This window comes from Sinocyclocheilus rhinocerous, unplaced genomic scaffold (assembly GCF_001515625.1).
Source record: "Sinocyclocheilus rhinocerous isolate Xijiao unplaced genomic scaffold, SAMN03320098_v1.1 scaffold835, whole genome shotgun sequence".
NCBI classification, from domain to species: domain Eukaryota; kingdom Metazoa; phylum Chordata; class Actinopteri; order Cypriniformes; family Cyprinidae; genus Sinocyclocheilus; species Sinocyclocheilus rhinocerous.
The window spans coordinates 1,117,004-1,141,044 of record NW_015647431.1 but is presented as its reverse complement, the minus strand read 5'-3'; the positions used below and the strand labels follow the sequence as shown (position 1 = coordinate 1,141,044).

At 36.5% G+C, this 24,041-nt stretch overlaps 2 protein-coding genes and 2 long non-coding RNA genes across 5 annotated transcripts in view; 3 read left to right on the top strand and 1 right to left on the bottom strand.

Moving 5' to 3' along the window:
- Nucleotides 1-501: 501 nt before the first annotated feature.
- On the top strand, nt 502-9,966 carry LOC107709055 (uncharacterized). The gene is made up of 13 exons (XM_016513446.1): nt 502-561; nt 5,835-5,930; nt 7,109-7,342; nt 7,460-7,664; nt 7,700-7,765; nt 8,277-8,315; nt 8,408-8,446; nt 8,555-8,596; nt 8,705-8,767; nt 8,847-8,915; nt 9,000-9,042; nt 9,723-9,800; nt 9,907-9,966. The coding sequence occupies exons 1-12, from the start codon at nt 502-504 to the stop codon at nt 9,787-9,789; spliced, it is 1,023 nt and encodes a 340-aa protein (XP_016368932.1). The 3' UTR covers nt 9,790-9,800; nt 9,907-9,966.
- Nucleotides 9,967-10,342: 376 nt separating this feature from the next.
- LOC107709075 (uncharacterized) lies at nt 10,343-11,604 on the top strand. 2 transcript variants are annotated; one of them, XR_001636438.1, is made up of 5 exons: nt 10,343-10,405; nt 10,485-10,553; nt 10,638-10,680; nt 11,361-11,438; nt 11,548-11,604. It is a non-coding gene; the product is annotated as an uncharacterized LOC107709075 (long non-coding RNA). The 2 variants fall into 2 exon arrangements; XR_001636437.1 differs by having other exon boundaries at nt 11,545-11,604.
- Nucleotides 11,605-11,813: 209 nt separating this feature from the next.
- Nucleotides 11,814-13,663, top strand: LOC107709076 (uncharacterized). Its single transcript, XR_001636439.1, has 5 exons — nt 11,814-11,889; nt 12,484-12,501; nt 12,628-12,693; nt 13,459-13,524; nt 13,644-13,663. It is a non-coding gene; the product is annotated as an uncharacterized LOC107709076 (long non-coding RNA).
- A 908-nt stretch (nt 13,664-14,571) lies between these two features.
- The window catches only part of LOC107709053 (trafficking kinesin-binding protein 2-like), a 24,436-nt gene continuing 14,966 nt past the window's right edge, over nt 14,572-24,041 (bottom strand). Inside the window, exons 4-16 of the mRNA XM_016513445.1 lie at nt 23,135-23,211; nt 22,912-23,028; nt 22,619-22,828; nt 21,937-22,015; nt 20,920-21,050; nt 20,404-20,478; nt 19,631-19,768; nt 18,430-18,509; nt 18,149-18,328; nt 17,744-18,042; nt 16,223-16,708; nt 16,037-16,136; nt 14,572-14,794 (exon numbers count right to left, since the gene is read on the bottom strand). Coding sequence (XP_016368931.1) covers nt 14,572-14,794; nt 16,037-16,136; nt 16,223-16,708; nt 17,744-18,042; nt 18,149-18,328; nt 18,430-18,509; nt 19,631-19,768; nt 20,404-20,478; nt 20,920-21,050; nt 21,937-22,015; nt 22,619-22,828; nt 22,912-23,028; nt 23,135-23,211 — 2,195 coding nt within the window. The remainder of the gene's footprint in view (nt 14,795-16,036; nt 16,137-16,222; nt 16,709-17,743; nt 18,043-18,148; nt 18,329-18,429; nt 18,510-19,630; nt 19,769-20,403; nt 20,479-20,919; nt 21,051-21,936; nt 22,016-22,618; nt 22,829-22,911; nt 23,029-23,134; nt 23,212-24,041) is intronic.

Below are 24,041 nucleotides of genomic sequence, written 5' to 3'. Positions count from 1 at the left end.
GCATCAAAATTTCACACATTCTGTTAAACTCTTTTTCACAAGTAATGATATGAAAATGAGTAAATAATGACAAGATATATACATTTTGATCAATTAATCGTTTCAAATGAATTGTGACTGAAACATGGCAGTATGAAATAACTCGGTGTGAGTTTTATTGAATCTAAAGGGATGTACGTTTGTAAGTTTGTGTGTATATATGTAGCTGGCATTATATATTTATACACAAATTCTGATTTTTATTTTTGATGGAATCAGGTATTTTTTTCCTCATTATAACTCAACAGTGAACATACAACAATGAAAGCAGTAACTTGTCTTCAGAACCCTAAGAGTGCTCAGATTTACTCTTCTTTCTTACGTATGACTATTTAGTTTTTTTCTATCTGGCATCGTGTGTACAGTACGTGTTTAATGACAATATGTTTTATGAAATATTTGATGTTAATTCTTTCCAGTGAGCCCAATGCAAGATGCAAACAGTCTGGTTGGATGTTGAATATGGCATTGGAAGTGGCCGCGGTCGTGTGCTGGAGCTGGACGCTTGCTGATGACGCTTTTGTACACTGATGTTGCATGGATGCTCTATTATCTGAATGCAGACAGTTTTCTATGCAATAAAAAAAAAAAAGAAAATGATTTTCCAACACATGATCACTGCCTTTATACACTGTGAACTTTTTGCTATGTTTTTATATGTTGTACATTGTAAAAAATAAATAAATATCCAGCTGGGTGTCAAAACACCACAGTTTACTTTTCTGTCAAGACTTTCCATCCATCCATCCATCCATTGTAGTATTATCATGAATAGCTCGCTGCATCTTTGTTTTTTTTCATTCTAGCATTATCGTGTTGATATGAGATGTTGTGTGTTCAGTGTGAAGGATTGTCCAGCGCAGGGGAAGTTTAATAACTCTGGTCATTAGCGGTACTGTAAAGTAGATTACAGTGTGGCTGTGTTCTCTTGTGCACGTGCCTGCAGACGAGTATTTAAAGTCTTCACTTCGCTCCATGTGATGAATGATGTTTGCAGTTCTAACAGTGGGTAAGTGATAAAGCTTTTTAATGAGCTATTTGCTGTTTAGAGGTTTTCCTCTCTAATGGGAGGAAACTAACCATTACCCAGCAGCTGGAGAGAGTTATCAGAGCAGACGGGCTATTTGAACTCAGACCTGCTGTGGCCTCCAGACACACCACTAATGAAAGCTGCTCAGAGGATATTCCTCCTGAACTAACACTCACACATGCAGCAGAGAGCATTTATCTGCGCTCGCAGAAAAAAAACTAAACGTGTAAAAATGGTACCTTTAGGGGAACAACAGCTTGTCAGTGGGGCAGTCCTCTCAAAGGGCCGTCTTTGTACCTTGTTTACCCCTAGAGGGTTCATAATATTACCATACGAGTACATATTACTACTCCAAGGTAGTAATATGCACCCTTTAGGGGTAAAGAAGGTACAACGATATCCCTTTGAGGAGACCGGCCAACAGACAAACTGTTGCACCTCTAAAATTTTAGCTTTGTTTTTTTCTGACATTGGGTAGGTAAAAAAATAAAATCTAAACCATAAAACCGTCTTTACCATAAAATCAATGTTTTTTTTTTTTTTTGCATTGTTCATTTAAATTAAATACATTTTCCCCAAAATTCGTATTACCGTAATGTGTCCAGACTTTTGAGCTTTTTTTTGTAATTCTCATTATTCCCAATTGTGATTAGATTATCAGTACCGTAAAAAAAATGTTGCTATGTAAAATTTTATGTAAAACAATAAAAGCAGTAATTTTTTAAATCATGTAAATGTAATCAGTTCTATTAAAAATTTTAATTTAAATAACATTTTAATATAGTTTAATAAATTAATATTATTTAATTTAATTTGTATTTTTATTACATTGCAATTGCAATACTACATCATTATTATAATAAAAAAAAGAAAAGAAAATATACAGCATAGATTTGGAATGTTTATTTTGGGGTGAACTATCACTTTAACAAGGTGACTTGCAGAATACTGCACAGATTGTGTTTGTGATGCATTCTTAAAGGTCCCCGTTACTCTATGTGTTGACGTCATTTTAACTGAAACAGGAAGACAGGGAGGGACATATCAAGCAGCCCCGCCCCTTTTTACATATTGATACTAACACCCAAAAAACTTTATGGGGACTTTAAGTGAGCAACAGGATAACTGTCTTTTAGTTAAAAAAAAAGCACACTTCATACGAGCTACAGCTGCAATCCAGTCCAAGGTCAATTCATCATTTAAGAAGCTTCACTGGCTTTTTGCCCAGGAGTCAATGACTGTGACCTTCTGCAGATGTCGAGGTGGATTGGCAGAGATCTGGAGATGATGAGGAACTCGCTTAAAATGGTTCAATCGGCTTGTACATTTCAGAGTCTCTGACATGAAAGCGAGACGAAATACTGGCCGTGTTCTTGATATCTGAGGGGTGATGCTGGATTTTTGGAGCATGTTATGTAGAAATCAGCTGCGATGGTCACAGATGTGTGGATGATTGAACACAGATGAGGAGTTTTGGAGCCACAGCCGTCAGCTTGACATGCACGACCCAAACACCACACTCACTCGAAGAAGAAACTTCTCAAGAACATCATGTGGATTCTAAGAAATGACGGTTGTACTGCCAGACTTGATTTCTACAGATGTAGTACACACACACACCCATGATGCTGGTGTGAGTAAAGACATCTTTTAGAGGTTATGAAAGTCCCTGAAGGACGCGTCCAGCATGATTTCATCAGCGTCTCACGCTCACAAACACTGGAATGAAAGATCTTTGCGCAGAGACTATTGCCTCTTCTACTGAACAGAGATATACGGGCTCATTAACATGCCTGATTGTTTACTGATTCATTTGTTTTCATTTTGTTCTGTAATGTGTAGTTTGTTAAAAGAGTAAATGGATGGGATACATTTCAGAGCTCTTATTAATAGCTTTGGAATTCAATTTAGACTTATTACTGGGCCGATCAGAAGCGCTTCATGATCATTTATCATCACACACATAAACACAAAGAGACTGTGTGTTTGAGCCTCAAATCTTCAGAAGCACAATTCAAGAGAAGCATGGTGAATTTAAGTAATCAGAGACACTTTTTTATCATTGTGCTGAATGGTAAAAAGCTGCCACGTTTACCTGAATTTACCCTATGATTCATAACCAATAAATTAGCATATTAAACACAGTAAATTAGTCAGGTGAGGTGCATAGAACATTACATAAATAAGATTCTGTAAAATCCTGTTTTGTAAAATCACTGTGAAAAGTCTTTGTTACATTTACAGAAAAAAAATGTTTTTGTCTTACAGAAATGTACTGTAAAAAATTAGGAAACAAAACCTTTTTATTTATTTTTATCTATATTTTATTTTTAAATAAAGTATAATCAAAGCAATCACCCTTTGAAAGGTAAATAATACCTTTTCTGTATAAAATCTATTATTTAATATTATAAACATCATAATGTTATTTTACTGTAAAATAAAATATACTATTAATAATATTATATTAGGAAAAATTAACAGTATTTTGCTGGAAAATCTTGTTAAATCTAAAAAAAAAAATGTTCAGTATAGTACAGTAACTTTTTTTTACAGGTTTTTACTGTGACATTTGATATTGTTTTCTTCTGTAGAAATTGTACTCTACTCATAAAATACATAATCTTGAGCATTTAGTGTGAGTTCATACACCTGTCATGACATGAAGCCAAAATATGATTAATATGTTACATATATTTCATTAAAGTCGTTAATAAATGTCTGATAGGCAGACTTTTACTTCGCCATGTTGTTTAAAACACCTCACAGGCGTGACTTACATTTACATTTACATTTAGACATTTAGCAGACGCTTTTATCCAAAGCGACTTACAAATGAGGACAATAAAAGCAGTCAAAACTAACAAAAGAGCAACAATATATAAGTGCAAATGACAAGTCTCGGTTAGCCTAACGCAGTGTAGCAAGGTGTATATATATATATATATATATATATATTATACACACACATATACACACACACAAAGAAAAACAAGTAGATAGAATAGAAAAAATAGAAAACTAGTGTTTTTAAAAAAAAAATTTGAGAAAAAAAATTTTTTTTTGAGAAAAAACAAACTTGAAAAAGATGTTTTTGTTCTTTCTCAAATCAAGCCTTTCAAAAACATGCGTTCTACTGTAGATTCCGAGTGGAATTTCTAACATAATTCAGAACCGCTCCTAACTGGAATCAGATCCTGGATAAACTGGAGTCCCTTTTCAAGTATTTATGTTGCTGTTTTCTCTCAAGCTCTGACAAGCGTCATATGAGTCAGTAATGCTGTCTCCACTCAGGTCCGGTGGGTGATGATGATTGATGTGAGAGATTTCAAGCATGTTACAAGTCACTCAACACTTACAGTTACACTTCCTTCCACATTCCCAGCTCAATACCGCCCTCTGCTGTCAGCACCCTCACATACTGTACAGTGACTCAACTACTGCCTTTTTATGAAACGACTGATTGATTGTTTAAGACTGAACAGAATACTAAAGAGTGAAAACAGGATGAAGGAGAAACAGATGAAGAACTAGGACAAGCTGACTGCGTGCATAGGCTACATTTGAAACAATAACATGAATTTGTGTGAGAGAGACTTTATTGCAATTTATTAATAGCATTTGAACATTGTTACTATATGTCACAGGGTGTGCATTAGACGCAATTTCAACTTAAAAATCACAACAGTGAACATAAACAGTTTATTTTCATTAAAAAAAAAATCATCAACATATAAAATCGACAGCTGGTTAACGAAATCCTTCGGTTGGTAATCCTTAACTATTTGAAAATGAACTGTTTACAGTTTTAAGATATTATTCTGATGTTACTCTTGGTCTTTGTCATACATTTCTACGCACTGGCTCACCATCAGTCATCTAGCACAGCTTTGTCGTTGGTAGAATTGGATAAGCGTAAAATATTTTAATGCAAGCATTTCAGTCAAATATAGTGTATGCAATATGTTACGGAGCAGCACCCAAGGGCCATGGTGATGGAAAACAAAATCAGATGGGAGTAAAACTGATTTTATGTTCTCTCGCGAAAGTGCGTTCCATGGAGTTGCGTTCGCTCCAAAATATCCTTTCCCTCCCACTCACTCCATATTGTTTGCTAAATTGAGTTCCTAGTCGGAACGCAAAGTTTCTCGGGAGAACGCAAAAGCATTAAAATATAATTTCCCTTCCATTTCATTTTTACTCTAATCATGTCCCTTTAGGGGCTCCGTAAACCTTTGACGCGCGAAATATCCTAACCGCGGGAAAAATCCTGGCTACTTTTCTACATGACTGGACCTGGTTAACAGTTGAAAACAATCGCATAGGTTTTTCTCAGACTTGAGGAAGGACTTTTTGCTGACTTTGACCAACCAAGAAATCACCCACATCACCTTTTTACCTTAGCAACCGCATAGCAACACCCTGGCAATAAATAAAACCATAATTCTGTAGTACTCTTTATTGTGATTATGGTAAATGAATTTGATGACCTTCAACTGCCCTAGTTTTTCAGTCCATATTTTTGACATCTGTCATGATGTCAAGTGAGGCTGGGAAATCATCATTTATATGCAAGGCAGTGACATTCAGAAAAATGCTTTCACTGCTACTGTTTGAACAGCCTGACTCACCTTTAGCTTTTGCATGAAGTGTTGTATTAATGTGTCAGTGTGGTTTAGTATTAATGAACTAATCTTGTTCCACTCACACTCATTCCAGTCTATTCTGAACACTTGCTTTGTGTGCTACTCTGTTATTGAATTAGAAAGAGCTGGGCGCAGTTCTGTCTGAGAACCATCAGAGACTCCAGGCCAGAGAAAGAGAACTGAAAGACATGAAAAAAGTCTTAGACACACTCACGGTAAATATTTATTGCACCCAAAAAACAAATTATGAGTTACATCGTACACAATCATGGTCTTTAAAAGCACAGTTCACGCAAAAATGAAAATTCTGTCATTTACTCACACTCATGTTGTTCCAAAACCATCTTCAAAACACAAATTAAGATATTTCTAAAGAAGCCTGAGAAGTTTCTGTTCTGTTCTGTCCAGGTAACTAAAACTGAAAAGATCCAGAAAGGTCATAAAGGTGTCGTAAAATGAATGCATTGTTAATCGAGTGGTTTAATCCAAGTCTTCTGAAGAGATACAATGGCTTTACATGATGAACATATTTAATTTAATCTTGTATTTGCATCTGAATAATGATTGACACACATAGCGCACTTCACATATGGTGAACATGGAAGCTTAAATGTGACCCTGGACCACAAAACCAGTCATAAGGGTCAATTTTTCGAAATTGAGATTTATACATCATCTGAAAGCTGAATAAATAAGCGTTCCATTGATGTATGGTTTGTTAGGATAGGACAATATTTGGTCGATATACAACTATTTGAAAATCTGGAATCTGAGGGTGCAAAAAAATCTAAATATTGAGAAAATCGCCTTTAAAGTTGTCCAAATGAAGTTCTTAGCGATGCATATTACTAATCAAAAATTAAGTTTTGATATATTTACAGTAGGAAATTTACAAAATATTTTACTTTTGCAAAACTTTATGTCCAAATGATTTTTGGCATAAAAGAAAAATCAATCATTTTGACCCATACAATGTATTTTTGGCTATTGCTACAAATATACCCCAGCGACAGAGATATGTGCATATGTGATGCATGAGAACCAATGATGAATACACAAGCTTTGTTGTTCATATGCAAATAGAAGCCTGAAATAAATCTGTTTATCACATAAAGCATCATATCTCTTTACAAGACTTGGATTAAACCACTCAATTCATATGGATTCCTTTTACAATGCTTGTATGACTTTTTTGGATCTGCTGCTGAGTTTTGATTATCTGGACTTTCAATAGAGGAACAGAAACCTCTCAGGTTTAATTAAAATATCTTAAATTGTGTTTCAAAGATTAACCAAAGTCTTATGGGTTTGGAACAACACGAGGGTGAATAAATAATGACTTTTTTTGGAGGGTGAGCTATCCTTTAAAGTCTGAATATTTGTGTGTGTGTAGAGGTCCTCAGAAACGATGCGGGACGAGGCGGATGTGGTCCTGTCGGAGCTCCAGGAGTCAGTGCAGCGGATGCTAGAGCTGCTCCAGGACGTGATGGTCTCCACTGCGCAGGAGAAACTCAACGAGACCCAGGACGTGGTGACCAAACTGGAGGCCGAAGTCAAACAGCTGAAGAAAAAAGATGGAGAACTGAAAGACCTCATCAACTGCCAGGACAGTATCTACTTCCTGAAGGTCAGATGATGGTTTCATCAGATTTGAGGTGGGGTTTACAAAACTGCTTCCACTATTCAAAAGAGAAGAATGTCTCAGAGAGCACATGTATAATCTCTTCATACCTCATCTCCACAGACGCATCAGTCTCTGTGCTGTCCTCTGGAGGGGGGAGATCTGGGAACTGTGACCGCAAACCCCGAAGCCACGTTTGATCCCGTCAGGAGCGTCATCGTCCAGCTCAGGGAGAAAGTGGAGGAGATGTGTGACCAGGAACCGCACACACACACACACGCACACACACACACACACACACACACACTGAACTGCTGTCATGTACAGGGTCACTGGAGGGTCATTATCTGTGTCTCTCCTCAGTGTACAACACCACAGCATTCACAGTGGCAGACCGCAACGGCCAGAAAACAGGAGGCATAATGAAATGTAAGTCAATTTCACTATAATGCATTTGGTAAAATTTCAACAAAAAATAATTAGTCTTATCTGTTAATTTTGTTACATTTAAAGTGAAATGAATGTTTTATACACAATATTGCCAAAGCAGCAATATAAATAACAAAAACAGAGATGCACAAATTGATACCAGTCACATTGTTAAAAATAACAACTATGAATATATAAATCAAAATAAAATAATTATAATAGAAAAATTATTATAAAATCTTTAAATACAATTCTAAAATAAAATGAAATTATAAAACATATAAATATAATAAAATAGTAAAAAATATAAAATAAAATAATTATGTTATAAAATGTATTTTTATTGTTCTGTTTATGTTTAAAAACACAAAATGTATGTTATTTTAAATAATATTATCAAAACAGTGGTTGGTTGAGTCCTATTTTCTTCTGTAGGTTTTATCATGGTTTCATCTATCATTTGTCTGTAATCCTGGTCTTCTCAGTTCTCTACTCTGTTTTTGCATTACAGTGTTTTCTGGAAAAGGAGCCCGAGCCACTCGTGCACAAGGTATGAAAACAAATAAATCTAGTGAATTGTTTTTGGGTTTTTTTCTTTCCACTTTTTGTCTTAGAGTTTCTAATGTATGTGAATATTTTTAGGACCCCCACCATTGCCTTCAGTAAGCACACGAGGATCTGGTTAATTTAATTTAATTTCAATTTCATTTCATTTCATTTCATTTTTGGATTTAATTTTATATTTTATTTTCAAATATCAGTTGTGCAGTAAGTTTTTTCTTTCTTCAGTGAACACACGTGCACAGGCTGTCAGAAACAATGAGCCAAGAGGTGAGACTGCTGTGATATGATTTAACACTTTAAATGTGTTTTTAGAGTGATTTTGTGACTATATGTCGGAGTTTAAATAGTTTTTATTTAAACATTTGTTTATATCAGTTAACAGAGGTGTTACAAACTCCCAAAGACCAGCCAGATCGCCGAGAGAGGAAAGAGATGACAGTAAGACGCGCGTCTCACACTTTTACTCGTGTATATATAATCATCTGTAGTTGGTCATTTATAGTTTCTCACTCTACAGACGAAAAGAGTCGCAGTTCATTGAGACCAAGAGAAACGCAAAGAAGAGAGGAAAGAGAAAACAATGATGGTGAGAATGAGACATATTCATAAAGATATAAAGACAAACATCAGTCCAGTGTAGTTTTGCTCATTATTTGTGATTTCTCAACAGTGAGAACAAGAGGAAGACCGAGAGGAGAAGACCAGAGATCAGGGTGAGTTTTAGTGGATGAAAGATGTCCAGGTCATATCCTATAATCAAAAGACAGAAGAAAAAAAAAGATATTTTGCAGAAAGTAAATTGAACCTATTTTTATAACCATAAAGATTATTTTGCATTATATACTATGACAATCAAACACATTTTTTTCAGTCTTATTATCATAGTGTGTCCAGCTATTTTTATTACTTTTGAGTGATTTAATGGTTAGTCTTATTATTTTAATGTTACTTCAATACAGTTTTTATCAGTACAACACAACATCACTACCATGATCTTCATTTGTGAAAACTATAATTTAAATGCTTTATACATGTAAAATTGTTTACAGTTTAAATACTTTATAAACTTTAAATAATTTACTATTTGAATACTTTATACATGTAAATAGTATAGATGCAACTGTGCAGATTAAAATTTAAATATGATTTAAATAATTAAAAACCTTAAATACTTTATAAATACAAATACTAATGAGAATTAGAGGAGAATATGTCATGAAAAAATGTCAATGCCAAAAATCTACATTTTCTTACATTTTGAGCAAATGTGTTTTCTTTTTTTCCCCCTCTATTTGATTCTGGAGTGAAATATGACTCAGACATATCCTGACATTCACCCTAGTGTCAGTTATTTTGTTGTTGTTCAGTTTTGTGTGTTTTATTAATATCATAGTAGTCATGGACAGAGAAAATCAGACCTCTCAGAGACGTCAAAGCACACAGAGCAGAAGCACACGTGATGAAGAACAAGGTGAGGTTTAAATAAAAGATTTTCAGTGTGGTGTCAGACTCAAGTTTATATACATTGCGTAAACCAACCTCACAGTTTTTAAAGCGGTTTTCCTTTGAATTGTCAGCAGACCACTGGAGTTTGAGTTCAATCAGACCAAGACTGAGAAGAGAGGACAGAGAACAAGGTGACGTTTGATTCATGTCTAGTTTTTGGAAATTTAACACCTACTTTAAAGGAGACATATTATGCCCCTTTTTACAATATGTAATATAAGTCTTTGGTGTCCCCAGAATGTGTCTGAAGTTTCAGCTCAAAATACTCCACAGATCATTTATTATATAATTTTGAAAATGCCTATTTTGAGTGGAAGCAGAAACACGCTGTTTTTCGGGCCTGTGTCTTTAAATGCAAATGAGCTGCTGCTCCCCGCCCCCTTTTCCAGAATGGAGCTGCGCCTTTACAGCTCGTATCTGCTAAAAACAATGTGTTTTTAGAATGAGATTGTGCAACTGTATGTAGGATTTAGAATATTTTTTTATATAAACATTTGTTTATATCAGTTAACAGAGGTGTTACAAACTCCCAAAGACCAGCCAGATCGCCGAGAGAGGAAAGAGATGACAGTAAGACGCGCGTCTCACACTTTTACTCGTGTATATATAATCATCTGTAGTTTGTCATTTATAGTTTCACACTCTACAGACGAAAAGAGTCGCAGTTCATTGAGACCAAGAGAAACGTAAAGAAGAGAGGAAAGAGAAAACAATGATGGTGAGAATGAGACATATTCATAAAGATATAAAGACAAACATCAGTCCAGTGTAGTTTTGCTCATTATTTGTGATTTCTCAACAGTGAGATCAAGAGGAAGACCGAGAGGAGAAGACCAGAGATCAGGGTGAGTTTTAGTGGATGAAAGATGTCCAGGTCATATCCTATAATCAAAAGACAGAAGAAAAAAAAAGATATTTTGCAGAAAGTAAATTGAACCTATTTTTATAACCATAAAGATTATTTTGCATTATATACTATGACAATCAAACACATTTTTTTCAGTCTTATTATCATAGTGTGTCCAGCTATTTTTATTACTTTTGAGTGATTTAATGGTTAGTCTTATTATTTTAATGTTACTTCAATACAGTTTTTATCAGTACAACACAACATCACTACCATGATCTTCATTTGTGAAAACTATAATTTAAATGCTTTATACATGTAAAATTGTTTACAGTTTAAATACTTTATAAACTTTAAATAATTTACTATTTGAATACTTTATACATGTAAATAGTATAGATGCAACTGTGCAGATTAAAATTTAAATATGATTTAAATAATTAAAAACCTTAAATACTTTATAAATACAAATACTAATGAGAATTAGAGGAGAATATGTCATGAAAAAATGTCAATGCCAAAAATCTACATTTTCTTACATTTTGAGCAAATGTGTTTTCTTTTTTTCCCCCTCTATTTGATTCTGGAGTGAAATATGACTCAGACATATCCTGACATTCACCCTAGTGTCAGTTATTTTGTTGTTGTTCAGTTTTGTGTGTTTTATTAATATCATAGTAGTCATGGACAGAGAAAATCAGACCTCTCAGAGACGTCAAAGCACACAGAGCAGAAGCACACGTGATGAAGAACAAGGTGAGGTTTAAATAAAAGATTTTCAGTGTGGTGTCAGACTCAAGTTTATATACATTGCGTAAACCAACCTCACAGTTTTTAAAGCGGTTTTCCTTTGAATTGTCAGCAGACCACTGGAGTTTGAGTTCAATCAGACCAAGACTGAGAAGAGAGGACAGAGAACAAGGTGACGTTTGATTCATGTCTAGTTTTTGGAAATTTAACACCTACTTTAAAGGAGACATATTATGCCCCTTTTTACAATATGTAATATAACAGAGCTAAATGTGTCCACTGGATTTAGAAACCTTTTCAATTAAAAATGTTTTGTCATCATCATAACGTCATCAAATTGTTGCATGAAACATGATGTCATGTGTCGCATTTCAACTACTCACAGTGAAAGAGGCCACACCCACTATACAGGAGGCGGAGTCAGTGACACCTCGTAGCCCCTCCTCTGCCAGTACCTGTAAGTCACTCAGTGTACACTAGCGATTCAAGAATGATTTGAAATGAAATGATACATTACATTTTAAATAAAATAAATAGTTTAGAAATTCATATAATTTACCATCTACATAATTCATGAATGTATTCAAATACAAATAACAGTGAGAGGATGAAAAATGGTCATGAAAAACTAAATTATGTTGTTTAAATAATAAAACATTCATAATTATTTTATGAAACAAATGCATACTTTTATTCAGCAAGTTGCATTGAATTGATCAAGTGACAGTAAACACATTTATAATGTTACAAAAGATTTTTCTGAAGGATCATGTGACACTGAAGACTGGAGTAATGCTGAAAATTCAGCTTTACATCACCAGGTTAAAATATGTTCAAACAGAAAAGAGTTTAAATTATAATAATAATTCACAATATTACTGTTTTCACTGTATTTTATCAAATAAAAGCAGCTTTGGTAAGAGACTTTCAAAAACATTTAAAAAATACTACCAACCAACACACTTGCCTTTTTCAAAACTGAAAATCATTGTAATTGTTATATTATTAATTATCTAAACTATTGTTGACTGTATCTCTCATCTCTCTGTAGGGGGAGAGCCAACAGAAGGTAATATTGAGGTTTTTGTTTGTTTGTTTGTAGTTTTACAGCTAGTTAAATTGTAGTTAAATGGATTACATGTAGGGGAACGACTCCTAAGTGTCTTACTCTGTTTCTGTCTTTCTCTCCGTACAGTGAATCCCGGGCTGTTCCTGGACTCTCCTACCGACAGTCCCTTTGCCAATCCTGCTTTTCCCACATGTCAGCATTTACAACAATATATTTTACATTACACACACCATATTATGAAAGAAAGATGGATGGATGGATGAATGGATAGATGTATGGATGGGAAGTTGGATGGTGGATGGATGGACACATCATATGTGGATGGGTGGATGGGTGGATGGATGGGTGGATGGATGGGTGGATGGATGGGTAGATGGATAGGTGGATGGATGGGTGGATGGGTAGATGGATAGGTGGATGGGTAGATGGATAGATGGATGGGTGGATGGATAGATGGATGGGTGGATGGATAGATGGATGGGTGGATGGGTAGATGGGTGGGTGGATGGGTAGAAGGATGGTAGATGGATGGGTGGATGGATGTGTGGATGGGTGGATGGATAGATGGATGGTAGATGGATAGACGGATGGGTAGATGGATTGGTGGATGATAGATTGGTGGGTGGATGGATAGATGGATGGGTGGATGGATAGATGGATGGGTAGATGGATGGGTGGATGGATAAATGTTTGGATGGATGGATGGATGTGTGGATAGATAAATGGATGGATACATGGTTGGGATGATGGATGGATGGTGGATGGATAGAAAGATTATCTAATGAACTTTACACCACCATATGAATCAGAAATAGAATAGTGTCACTTTAATGTCCTATTAAAATGTGTCCATTTTATTTTTCAAAACAGCATAATTTTTTTTCAAATATGCAAGTTTTCATATTTTCTTACAGCCTGTTTCTTTTGTCTGACATTTTCTTTCTTTTTTTTTTACAGTGAGAGAAATTAACATTGACAGTATTCAGGCCCCAGAGCCCAGAACCAAAGATGAGTTCTTGCAATGTGAGTTTATTCCTCATGTATTGTTCTTTTCATTCTATTTCAAGCTCACTTTCTCAACTCTCTCTCTCTCTCTGTCTCTTTCTCTTATCTCTCTCTCTCTCTCTCTCTCTCCCCATTAGATGCTTGTGATTTGCCCCTGTTTATAGTAATGAGAAGTGAGATGTAATTATGCTTAATTGCCATACAAATGCATACCTTAAATCTCTTAAATAGTTTGAAACATGATTTATTTTGTTTATGTAAAATATATATATATTCTTTCCATTGAACATGTTTTTCCCACCCTTTTTTGGATTGTATGGTTATGGCAAATCATTACTAATATAAAGTATTAAAATAATTATTAATATAAATTTAAATATGTAATTGAATTATACTTAAAAATAATTGTTCTGGCCTCATTTTTATTTTTATTAAAATTCAGCACATTTTCACTTTCATAGCTTATAGCTCAATATTTGTTTGTAATTCTCATCATGCAATTATAATTTTAATATTGGCAGTACAGCAAGACAGTTTTTTTTTAAATCTAAAAAAATAAAATAGTTTATTCACAGTAATAAGAACGGTAATGAAATTGCTCTAATTCTGAAGAGATGTTTACATTTTTTTAATGCAAAATAAATGTATTTTTCTCTTCTAGACACCCGTTTATCCATCTTTTAAGGGAAAAAAAAAAACAAACCCCTAAAATGAAGCTGTGGAGATGCGACCATCCATTTGACTTGCCATATTCCATTCTCGTTCGTGTTCATCACCTCAATCTTGTTCATATGATTCACTAGGATGAATCAAATTGACAGTAAATTCACATATTTCCAGTCCTTTATAGCATTCCTTTAACTTCCTTCCATCGATTCAACATTCAACATCCTTCTGCACATACATTTTCCTGTCTGATCTATCCACCACTTCACAGCTCCACAGCCTCACGTGTGTAATTGACAGAAAATAAGTGCCATGACTTGTTAAGGAAACTAAATAAAGGATAAAGGGACATAAATGAACAATAAAGGAAAAAATTAATTTAGACTGGGAAAAATGGGATTAGAAATCTATGTTTCCTCTTTTGGGTGCCGCCATAGCGGCGGGACCCTGAGCAGAGATGCCTTTCTCCAGCAGGAGCTTGGCGAGACCACTAGGGGGCGCTGCAGGGCGGCGAATGGGGAAAGAATCGCCCAGACTCAACCTACACGGTGTGACTGGAGTGCTGGGACCGGTCCGGAGAGAACTTGGGGTGTAATCACTCACAGAAGGACTACAGGCAGAGCTGATAAACAGAAAGAAAAGAGTAATATGATCAAACACATCCACGCATAAGAATATATCACCCAAAAAAATACAAAAATAAAAAATAAATAAATAAATTACACGCATACATACATAATATATATATAATGGAGAACCAATTTAAGTAAATGAATCAAATATATATTACCGTTATTATATATAATATCTAAAATCAAAATAAAAAAATATTTAAATAAAGTAAATTGAAAGCAAATTCATTTTTATTTTTTCCAATCAATAACTGATATCTGAATTCCTCCATATATAAAACACACTGAAATAAGGTTTTTAACAGAGTTGAGAAAGATTAAGTGCCAGAATAATAAAAGATGATAAAAACATCTGAATAATATTATTAATATTATTATATAAAATATTCTTATTATATATTAACATTATATATATTAACAGAGTTGAGAAAGATTAAGTGTCATAATAAAAATAATAAATAAATGCTAATTTAAAAAAAAGATACACTGAAAATAAATAGACAACACTTCTATTTTGTTAATCTTGCTGGTCGCACACATTAACAAACATACAGTGCAACCACTCTGATTCATCAGCGGATGACTTTTGAATCGGTTCTTTTTTGTGTTTTTTATTAGTTTTTACATAAAAGTTCTTTATAATGAACAAATCAGTCTCCAACTCACTTGCATACTAAAATCTGATGGTTCCTGACTTACTAAAGTAAAAATGTGCAGTTCAGTAAGGCACCGAACACAACAGCAAAAATAAAGACAGTTCTAAAATGATTCACACCCTTAAGACTTGTACACACCGGGACGATTATCGCGTGCGCTTATCGCCGCCGTTTGTGTTCATACCCAAGCGATTTTCGCAGGCGATGAGCCGAGTGAATGTGCAAATTCACTCCCTGACATTAGATGGCGCTTAATGAAAAACAGAAATACCCCGGTACACATTGAATCCTATTTGATCTGCAATTCCTCTCCATAACAACTCCCTCTTATCGAGATTTTTGTAGTCGCTGTAGCGTTTGTCATAAAGCCCTTTGTGTTCAGACACCAATGAGACCAGCAGCTCTACATTCATCTTGCCTCGATGCATCTTCTTGGTCTACTTCGTTAGGTATCAATGTGTGCCGCCCTTTGTTTAGTCACGAGGCGTTAAACGTCGGCGATAATCGCGCGCCATATTCGTCCCCGTGTGAACAAGCCTTTAACCTGCTGTTTATTAGTGGTGATAGATGTTGTACCTGGGTGTCACCTGTGTGCTGTCACTAGGATGCAGGATCCGGCAGGTAGTGAAGGTGTATGTGGAAAAAGTGGAGCTCTGATATTTCCCAGGATTTATAGCTAAACAAACAAAAAGTGATCAACAAACATGCATTATTATACAGGAACTGGAAAACAAACGGGTGTCTTCAGTGACAGTTATTTACCTGTAGATGGCGCTTTAGATCCGAGATTCAGCTCAAACTGTGGAGCCGCTGATCCTGAGATTCCAGAACTAACTGCAGGAGCAGCGCTGGCTGTCAGGTTAACTGCTGTTGCTAAGGAAACGGCCGTTGCTATGGGCACAGGGGAATTCCTGAGGGATGCAGGAAGGAGCGGGACATTAGCTGGACTTTGGATACACCTCCTCTCTCTCTTCTCTTCCGGAGTTGACGATGAGCGCACATTAAACGTGATTCCTTCCTCCTCCTCCTCCTCCTCTTTTATCTTTGCATCCTGTGGCTCCTCCTCTTTTCTCTTATGTTCCCATGGTAGTTTCTCCTGGTCTTCGTCCTCTTCGAGGTCATTCAGGTGGTAAACATTGTCCTGAGGGAGAGGGCGGAAGCCTTTGGTAACTACGCCCGGATGGGGGTCTAGAATGGTGGCCAGGTGAGGTTTAGCGAGCTGCTGCCAGTGATGAAGAGTCAGAGAACCTGAAGATCAAGCCAACAGGAACAAATACTCAAAAAACAGGGCAACACTTTACAATAATATGCAATTTTGTAACATTAGGCATCATGAACAATGATCAATATTGCTACTGAATTTATTAATTAACGTTAAATGTTAAATTTCTACATATACACTACTGTTCAAAAGTTTGTTACCATGGATAAGACATTTTTTAATAATAATAATAATAATACAGTTTCGTGAGCAGCAAATCAGCATATTAGAGTGATTTCTGAAGGATCATGTGACACTGAAGACTGGAGTAATGATGCTGAAAATTCAGCTTTGATCACAGAAATAAATTGCATTTTACAATATATTCATATAGAAAATTGCACATTTTAAATTGCAATAATATTTTATAATATTACTTATTTTGCTGTATTTTTGATCAAACGCAAAGTTTCTATTTCTGCGACCTCGTGGCTAGAACAACAACATACAAACTATGGTAAAAAGGTTTAATATTAGATGATTAGATGCTAAACGTGTCCATTTTGTTGGGAGTGCTGTACGCTTCTGAATGGCTGTGATATTTGAGTGATTCTGTCGCATCTCGATGTCGTGTCGCGTCTGGTGTGGACAGCCTAATTGCTTGACGCTGGAATCTTGTCGCGTCACGTCTGGTTAGGACACGGAGACTTTTCAAAAACATTCAAAATCTTACTGACCTTAAACTTTTGAATGGTGTAGTGTATTCTAATACATTTGAACAGTTTTAAACTAATTAAATGCATGAATTAATTCAACATTAATATATTTTATGAACACACATTAACAATAATATATTTATACAATAATCTAGATTAATAAATTATCTAAAAATAACATTTAACTTGCTGAAACTAATTTATGAATTAAGCCATAAAGTGCTACAGGAAATGCTCACAGTGCATACAGGGATTAGTTAACACTTTGTTTAATCCCTTGTGAACATAAACCAAAAAGTACATGCCAAAAAACAAAAAAACTAAACAAAACTTGGCTCTTTTTTCTGCACACTATCCTCTACTCACCTTCCATTGGTTTAACAATTTGCAGTTTTTCAGGCAGAAATGTCTTGAAACAGCTGGAGGAGATGGAGAACTCTGATAGGTTGGTGAAAGACGAGACGGTGCTTCCCATTGGTGAACTGCAGCTGCTCCCGCCCCCTTCCGACTCCGCAGCCGCCAGCTCCTGCAGCTTCCGCTCTCTCTCAACCTGGAAGAACTGTCGCTCGCACAGGAAGTTCTGCCTCCGCAGGGAGAGGCAGTTTAGGGCTGACGTAAGGTAATTTCCTCCGGGAGAGCCGGGCTGACCCAGACGAGAGTTCTCTCTGCAGCACGCACGCGCACACACACACACACACACACACACACACACACGTGTTAGAAACACACAAAAGCATTGTGGGTATAAACACATTGTGCAGTCCCACTCACTTGGTGGTGTCCACATCTCCAGCTTGTTCCTCTGTGTTGGGTGTGTGTGATTGATAGGGCACTGGGGTCATGACCACGCCGCTGCGGGCGGAGCCAGGGATCGGAGGCACTGCGACAGCCGCTCTCATCACCGACTGATTGACAGACCGCACCGTCTGGAACACACGCTTATGGGTCGACCTTCAGACAGAGCAGACAGTGGTCAAAGGTCAGTCCTGCTGAAGGATAAAATGACTATTATAAACATAACTCTGTGTGTGAGGGAGAATGGTGAGCATTACCTCTGGTCCTGAAAGGTGATTTCCTCTTCTACACTCAGCTCTCTTCTCATACTACCTTCAATCTCAGCTGCCAAAGAATCCTGAAGCACACAAAAAATGAGCAATGACTATAGAACTGTTAACTCAAAGCAAAGAGACAGAGACGGGTTCATGCAAAAATAAGTGTTATTTAAAAACAAATAAAAAACAAAAAACAAAACCAAATGAAATGTCAATCTCAGCTGCCAAAGAATCCTGAAGCACACAAAAAATGAGCAATGACTATAGAACTGTTAACTCAAAGCAAAGAGACAGAGACGGGTTCATGCAAAAATAAGTGTTATTTAAAAACAAATAAAAAACAAAAAACAAAACCAAATGAAATGAATTAAAAAAAACAAAAAAAAAACACAAATTAAATAAATTGTAAAAAAAATTAAAAAAATTAAATAAACAAAAACACTGAAAAATGAAAAAAAATAAATAAATAAATAAATGAAATAACACACACACACACACACACACACACACAAAATAACAAAAAAAGTAAAATGAACAATTAAAATAAATAAAAGAAAAATGAAATAAAAACAATGAAGCAGAATGAATAAGTGAAATAAACAATTAAATAAAAACAAAATGAAATACAACAAAATAAAACAAATAAACAAGAAATTACAATGAAATAAAATAAACAAGTAAAATGAAACAAAATGAAATAAACCAAACAACAACAACAAATTTTAATAAAACTTGACAGTTGTGCTTGCCAATGCAAAACATAATGCTGGGAAGTTGTGGGAGGTTCTCCATGTCTATATACTATAATATATATATGTCTATACTATATATACAATGTTTTTGCAAATAATTGTAACCACTATTATGTTACATAATAATAATTAATGCAGTAATAATACAATCATATATACATCCATACTTTTTCTCATATTTATTTAAACGTGCCTAATTATAGCCCAAATTACAATACCCACCCATTAAAACACACGATCGCCACCAAATTTCATGCACTATTATAAAAGTATAACGGTTATAATTATTTATGAAAATATATAATAGATTAATGCATTAAGAATATCTAACATATCTAACATATGCAGGTTACTGAACTGGCTTGTATTAAGAACAGATGTGACTGGAAAAAATGTAATTTTAACAAACAAATGTGTGTGAGAGAGCTGGAGGTGTGGAGGTCTCTCACCATAGGATAGAGTCCGTACGACAGGTGTCTGCGCAGGCCTGCAGACGGCGTGTTCTTACTGCGCAGCTCCTTAATCTCCTCCTGAGACTCGTGCAACATTCCCACACACTCGGCGTTCCTGTCTGACAGCTCCTTCAGCTAAAACACACAGACACAGTTTATATTCCACGGGCCGCTGGGATGTCTCATAATACAGCAGAGCAGGCCTGTCACCATAATCACGTTATCGACTTATTGTACGACCTTGATCATTTTTATTTTTCCCATTGTGTTTAGATGCGTTTCATAAAATGGTCTTAAAATGACAACCATATTGTTTATTGCAGTTACGTCTGGGACAATTTATTGTCCCAAACAATGTGTTATCGTGCCAGCAGAGTGAGTTCAATATCCTGATATACATGAGATTACAGACATGATCACCATAACACTTCCAGGTCACTATGGTCACTGCATTTATTAACCAACTCTGTCCTGTAACACGTTATAACACTCCAGCCTTTATGGACACATTTCATAAGTTCAGCAGAAGTGCAATGATAAGACGGACACACCACATGAATGAATGAAGTTACATGAGTTTACAGCCTTTTCTAAGTCACAGTGACTAAGCGGCTTTGCCTTAAAACTTTAAAATGCTTTAAGATCTTAAAGCAAGCGGATTAATCCTTAAAACACTGTATTTAAGTAAAACACAGCGTTTTAATCGGAACGATCCAGATTAATCCAGATTTGCAGACGCAGAGCTGTTTGAGCTGCAGTATGTATTGTACCTCTGCTGTGAGCTGCCGTTGTGCTTCCTTTGAGGCTTGCAGGTGAATTCTCAGCTCTTCTTTCTCTAGTGCCAACTGAGAAACAAACACAGACATACACAATTATACATCAACATACAGTCAAATTCAAGTTTGTTTTTCTTCAATGTTTTTGAATGTCTCTTAGGCTCAGCAAGGCTGTATTTATTTGATCAAAAATACAATAAAAACAATAATATTGTGAAATATTAATACTATTTGAAATAACAGTTTTCTGTTTGAATATATTTTAAAATCATTCTAATATGCTGATTTGCTGCTCAAGAAGCATTTCTCCTTATCAACGTTGAAAACGGTTTATATTTTTTGTGCAAACCGTGATTTCTTCAGGATTCTTTGATGAATAGAAAGATCAAAAGAGCAGCATTTATTTGAAATAGAATCTTTTGTAACATTATAAATGTCTTTACTGTCACTTTTGATCAATTAAATGCGTCCTTGCTGAATAAAAGTGTTAAATATGGCATGCATCCTGACCTCTTTGACTCGTTGCTGGAGCTCTACGATCTGTGAGAGGAGATGTGTAATCTCGTCCTGATGTCTCATTAACTCCTCGTTCTTCTGGGAGAGCTCATCCGCCAGTGACACCATCTGACTGTTTGACTCTCCTGTTAATCAAACACACCGAATAAATAAACCCACAGCAGTCAATACGTATATTTACATGCACGACAATCCGAATGAATCCAATCCGCTTTCTCTTTATATGAACCCTAAAGCAATCAGATTCATATAATTGTTTACATGTGCACAACATACATTCCAAACAAAACTTCAGCACATGTGCAGCGGCCAGACGTCACATAATGTCACCGGAGCAGAGTATGTTTACATGATTATTTTTACCTATTAATCAAATTCTTTCATTTTTACACCATCCCTTCCAATACAATCCAAACTGAATTCGGATTGAGCTCAGTCGGACTGATTGTGGTGTTCACATGAAGGCTTTCCAGTCCGATCTGATTATTTAGCTGCATATAAACACAGCTGATGTGATTTTACTGAGGCTCTGTTTCAAACCCAAGAGAGCCGCCCAGCCAACATTTTTAGGCATCATCGGCGTTCTTTGAGCTTAAAGGCGCTTCCAAAATTGCACACTGGCCAAAATCAACAGCAGTTACATGTATTTTTCATATATGTATTGCAACAGACAAAAAGGGTCCTTTACAGTCCATTTGTGAAGGACAAAGTTAATGAGGTTTTATTTGGTTTATGATGCTGCTTTCAAAAGCAGACGCCCATGTAGACAGTACACAGACTCGGTTTAACTTAAATTAGGAGCTTGACAGTCTACGCAGATACTCACGTAGCTCTTTAACGCAGTCTTTCACCAGCTGCTGTTCTTTCTCCTCATAAGTAATGGTCTCCGTCTTCAGGTGACAGGCCTGAAAATCAGACAGAAAATCAGGTCACGCTTTCATAAAACCCTTACGCTCCTGAAATATCAGCCAGACTTAAATTAGGAGCTTGACAGTCTACGCAGATACTCACGTAGCTCTTTAACGCAGTCTTTCACCAGCTGCTGTTCTTTCTCCTCATAAGTAATGGTCTCCGTCTTCAGGTGACAGGCCTGAAAATCAGACAGAAAATCAGAGGTCATGCTTTCATAAAACCCTTACGCTCCTGAAATATCAGCCAGAGCTCATGACGCACCTCTGATCTCAGAGACAGGTTCTCCTCCTCGAGCTCCAGGAGTTTGGACTGCAGGGCCTCCAGCTGGCTGAGGGCGAGAGCGGCCCCTGCGGGCGTGGGGTGACGTAGCGGCGTGGAGCAGCTGGAGTCGGTCTCGCTCTCCTCGCTGGCGCTCGCCACCATACGGAGGAGTTCATCCTTCTTCGCCAACTCATGCTGAAGCTGATGAACCTGATAGAGCGATTACATGTAAGACTCTGAAGCCAGCTAATAGACATTTAGCCTCAATTTTTTCATGTCAAAGCATGCTGTACCTGGTCTATGGCCTGCTCTAGCTGCTCCTCCAGAGATTCGTTTCGCTCCTGCAGCACGTGGTTCCTCTGTAGGAGAGACTGACCGATCCGAGCGGCCAATTCCAGGTCGCGATCCCTCTGCGGGACGACGTCTTCAGGTGACAGGCCTGAAAATCAGACAGAAAATCAGGTCACGCTTTCATAAAACCCTTACGCTCCTGAAATATCAGCCAGAGCTCATGACGCACCTCTGATCTCAGAGACAGGTTCTCCTCCTCGAGCTCCAGGAGTTTGGACTGCAGGGCCTCCAGCTGGCTGAGGGCGAGAGCGGCCCCTGCGGGCGTGGGGTGACGTAGCGGCGTGGAGCAGCTGGAGTCGGTCTCGCTCTCCTCGCTGGCGCTCGCCACCATACGGAGGAGTTCATCCTTCTTCGCCAACTCATGCTGAAGCTGATGAACCTGATAGAGCGATTACATGTAAGACTTTGAAGCCAGCTAATACACATTTAGCCTCAATTTTTTCATGTCAAAGCATGCTGTACCTGGTCTATGGCCTGCGCTAGCTGCTCCTCCAGAGATTCGTTTCGCTCCTGCAGCACGTGGTTCCTCTGTAGGAGAGACTGACCGATCCGAGCGGCCAATTCCAGGTCGCGATCCCTCTGCGGGACGACACCGTAATGCAAACAGACAACCAATCAAGAGCTGTTACTAACCAAAACAAACTAGACAAAGCATTTACTCGCTGTTTGCTGACCAATCACTCACTTCAGTCAGGAGGTGTGTGACCACGTCAATGTCATTGTAGGTCTTGGTCATCTGCTCCACCCGGTCAGCACTGAGGACTATAGTGAGAGAGACACAGACAACACAAGATAAATGTGAATGCATGTAAAAAAAACTAAACAAAAACAAATACTGGCATCTATACTAGCAGTGCATATTCAGTGAGACGCACCAAAACAGGAAGGTGCAAAAACACCCACACGCCATATGGCAAGCCCTACACATGCAATACACAAACACACAACTCCTAACACTGCAATAACATCATGCACAAACCCAAAGTGCATTCAAAAACACTCGTATTCAGATTCACTATTAACTGCATGCACTAAACTACTGTTCAAAAGTTTGGGGTCAAAAGTAGTAATTGATTTATTTTTATTGCCATGTCAGCATCTTCATGGCAAAAACTAAGTTGGAACACAAGAGTTACATAAACACAAAATAAAAACCAAGCAAACACCAAAATACAGCAGTTAAAATTAAACAAGTTTTAAAAGATTCTTTTTTTTTTTTTTTTAAAGAAATCAATAATTTTATTCAGCAAGGCTGCATTAATTTGATCAAAAGTGACAGTAACCTCATTTATAATGTTACAAAATATTTCTGTTTCAAATAAATGCTGTTCTTTTGAACTTTCTATTCATCAAAGAATCCTGAAAAAAAAAAATGTATCGTAGTTTTCACAAAGATATTCGGCAGCACAACTGTTTTCAATATTGATAATAATCAAAAATGTTTCTTGAGCAGTAAATCAGCATATTAGAATGATTTCTGAAGATCATGTGACACTGAAGACTGGAGTAATGATGCTGAAAATTCAGCTTTGCATCACAGGAATAAATTACATTTTACAATATATTCACATAGAAAACAGTTATTTTAAACA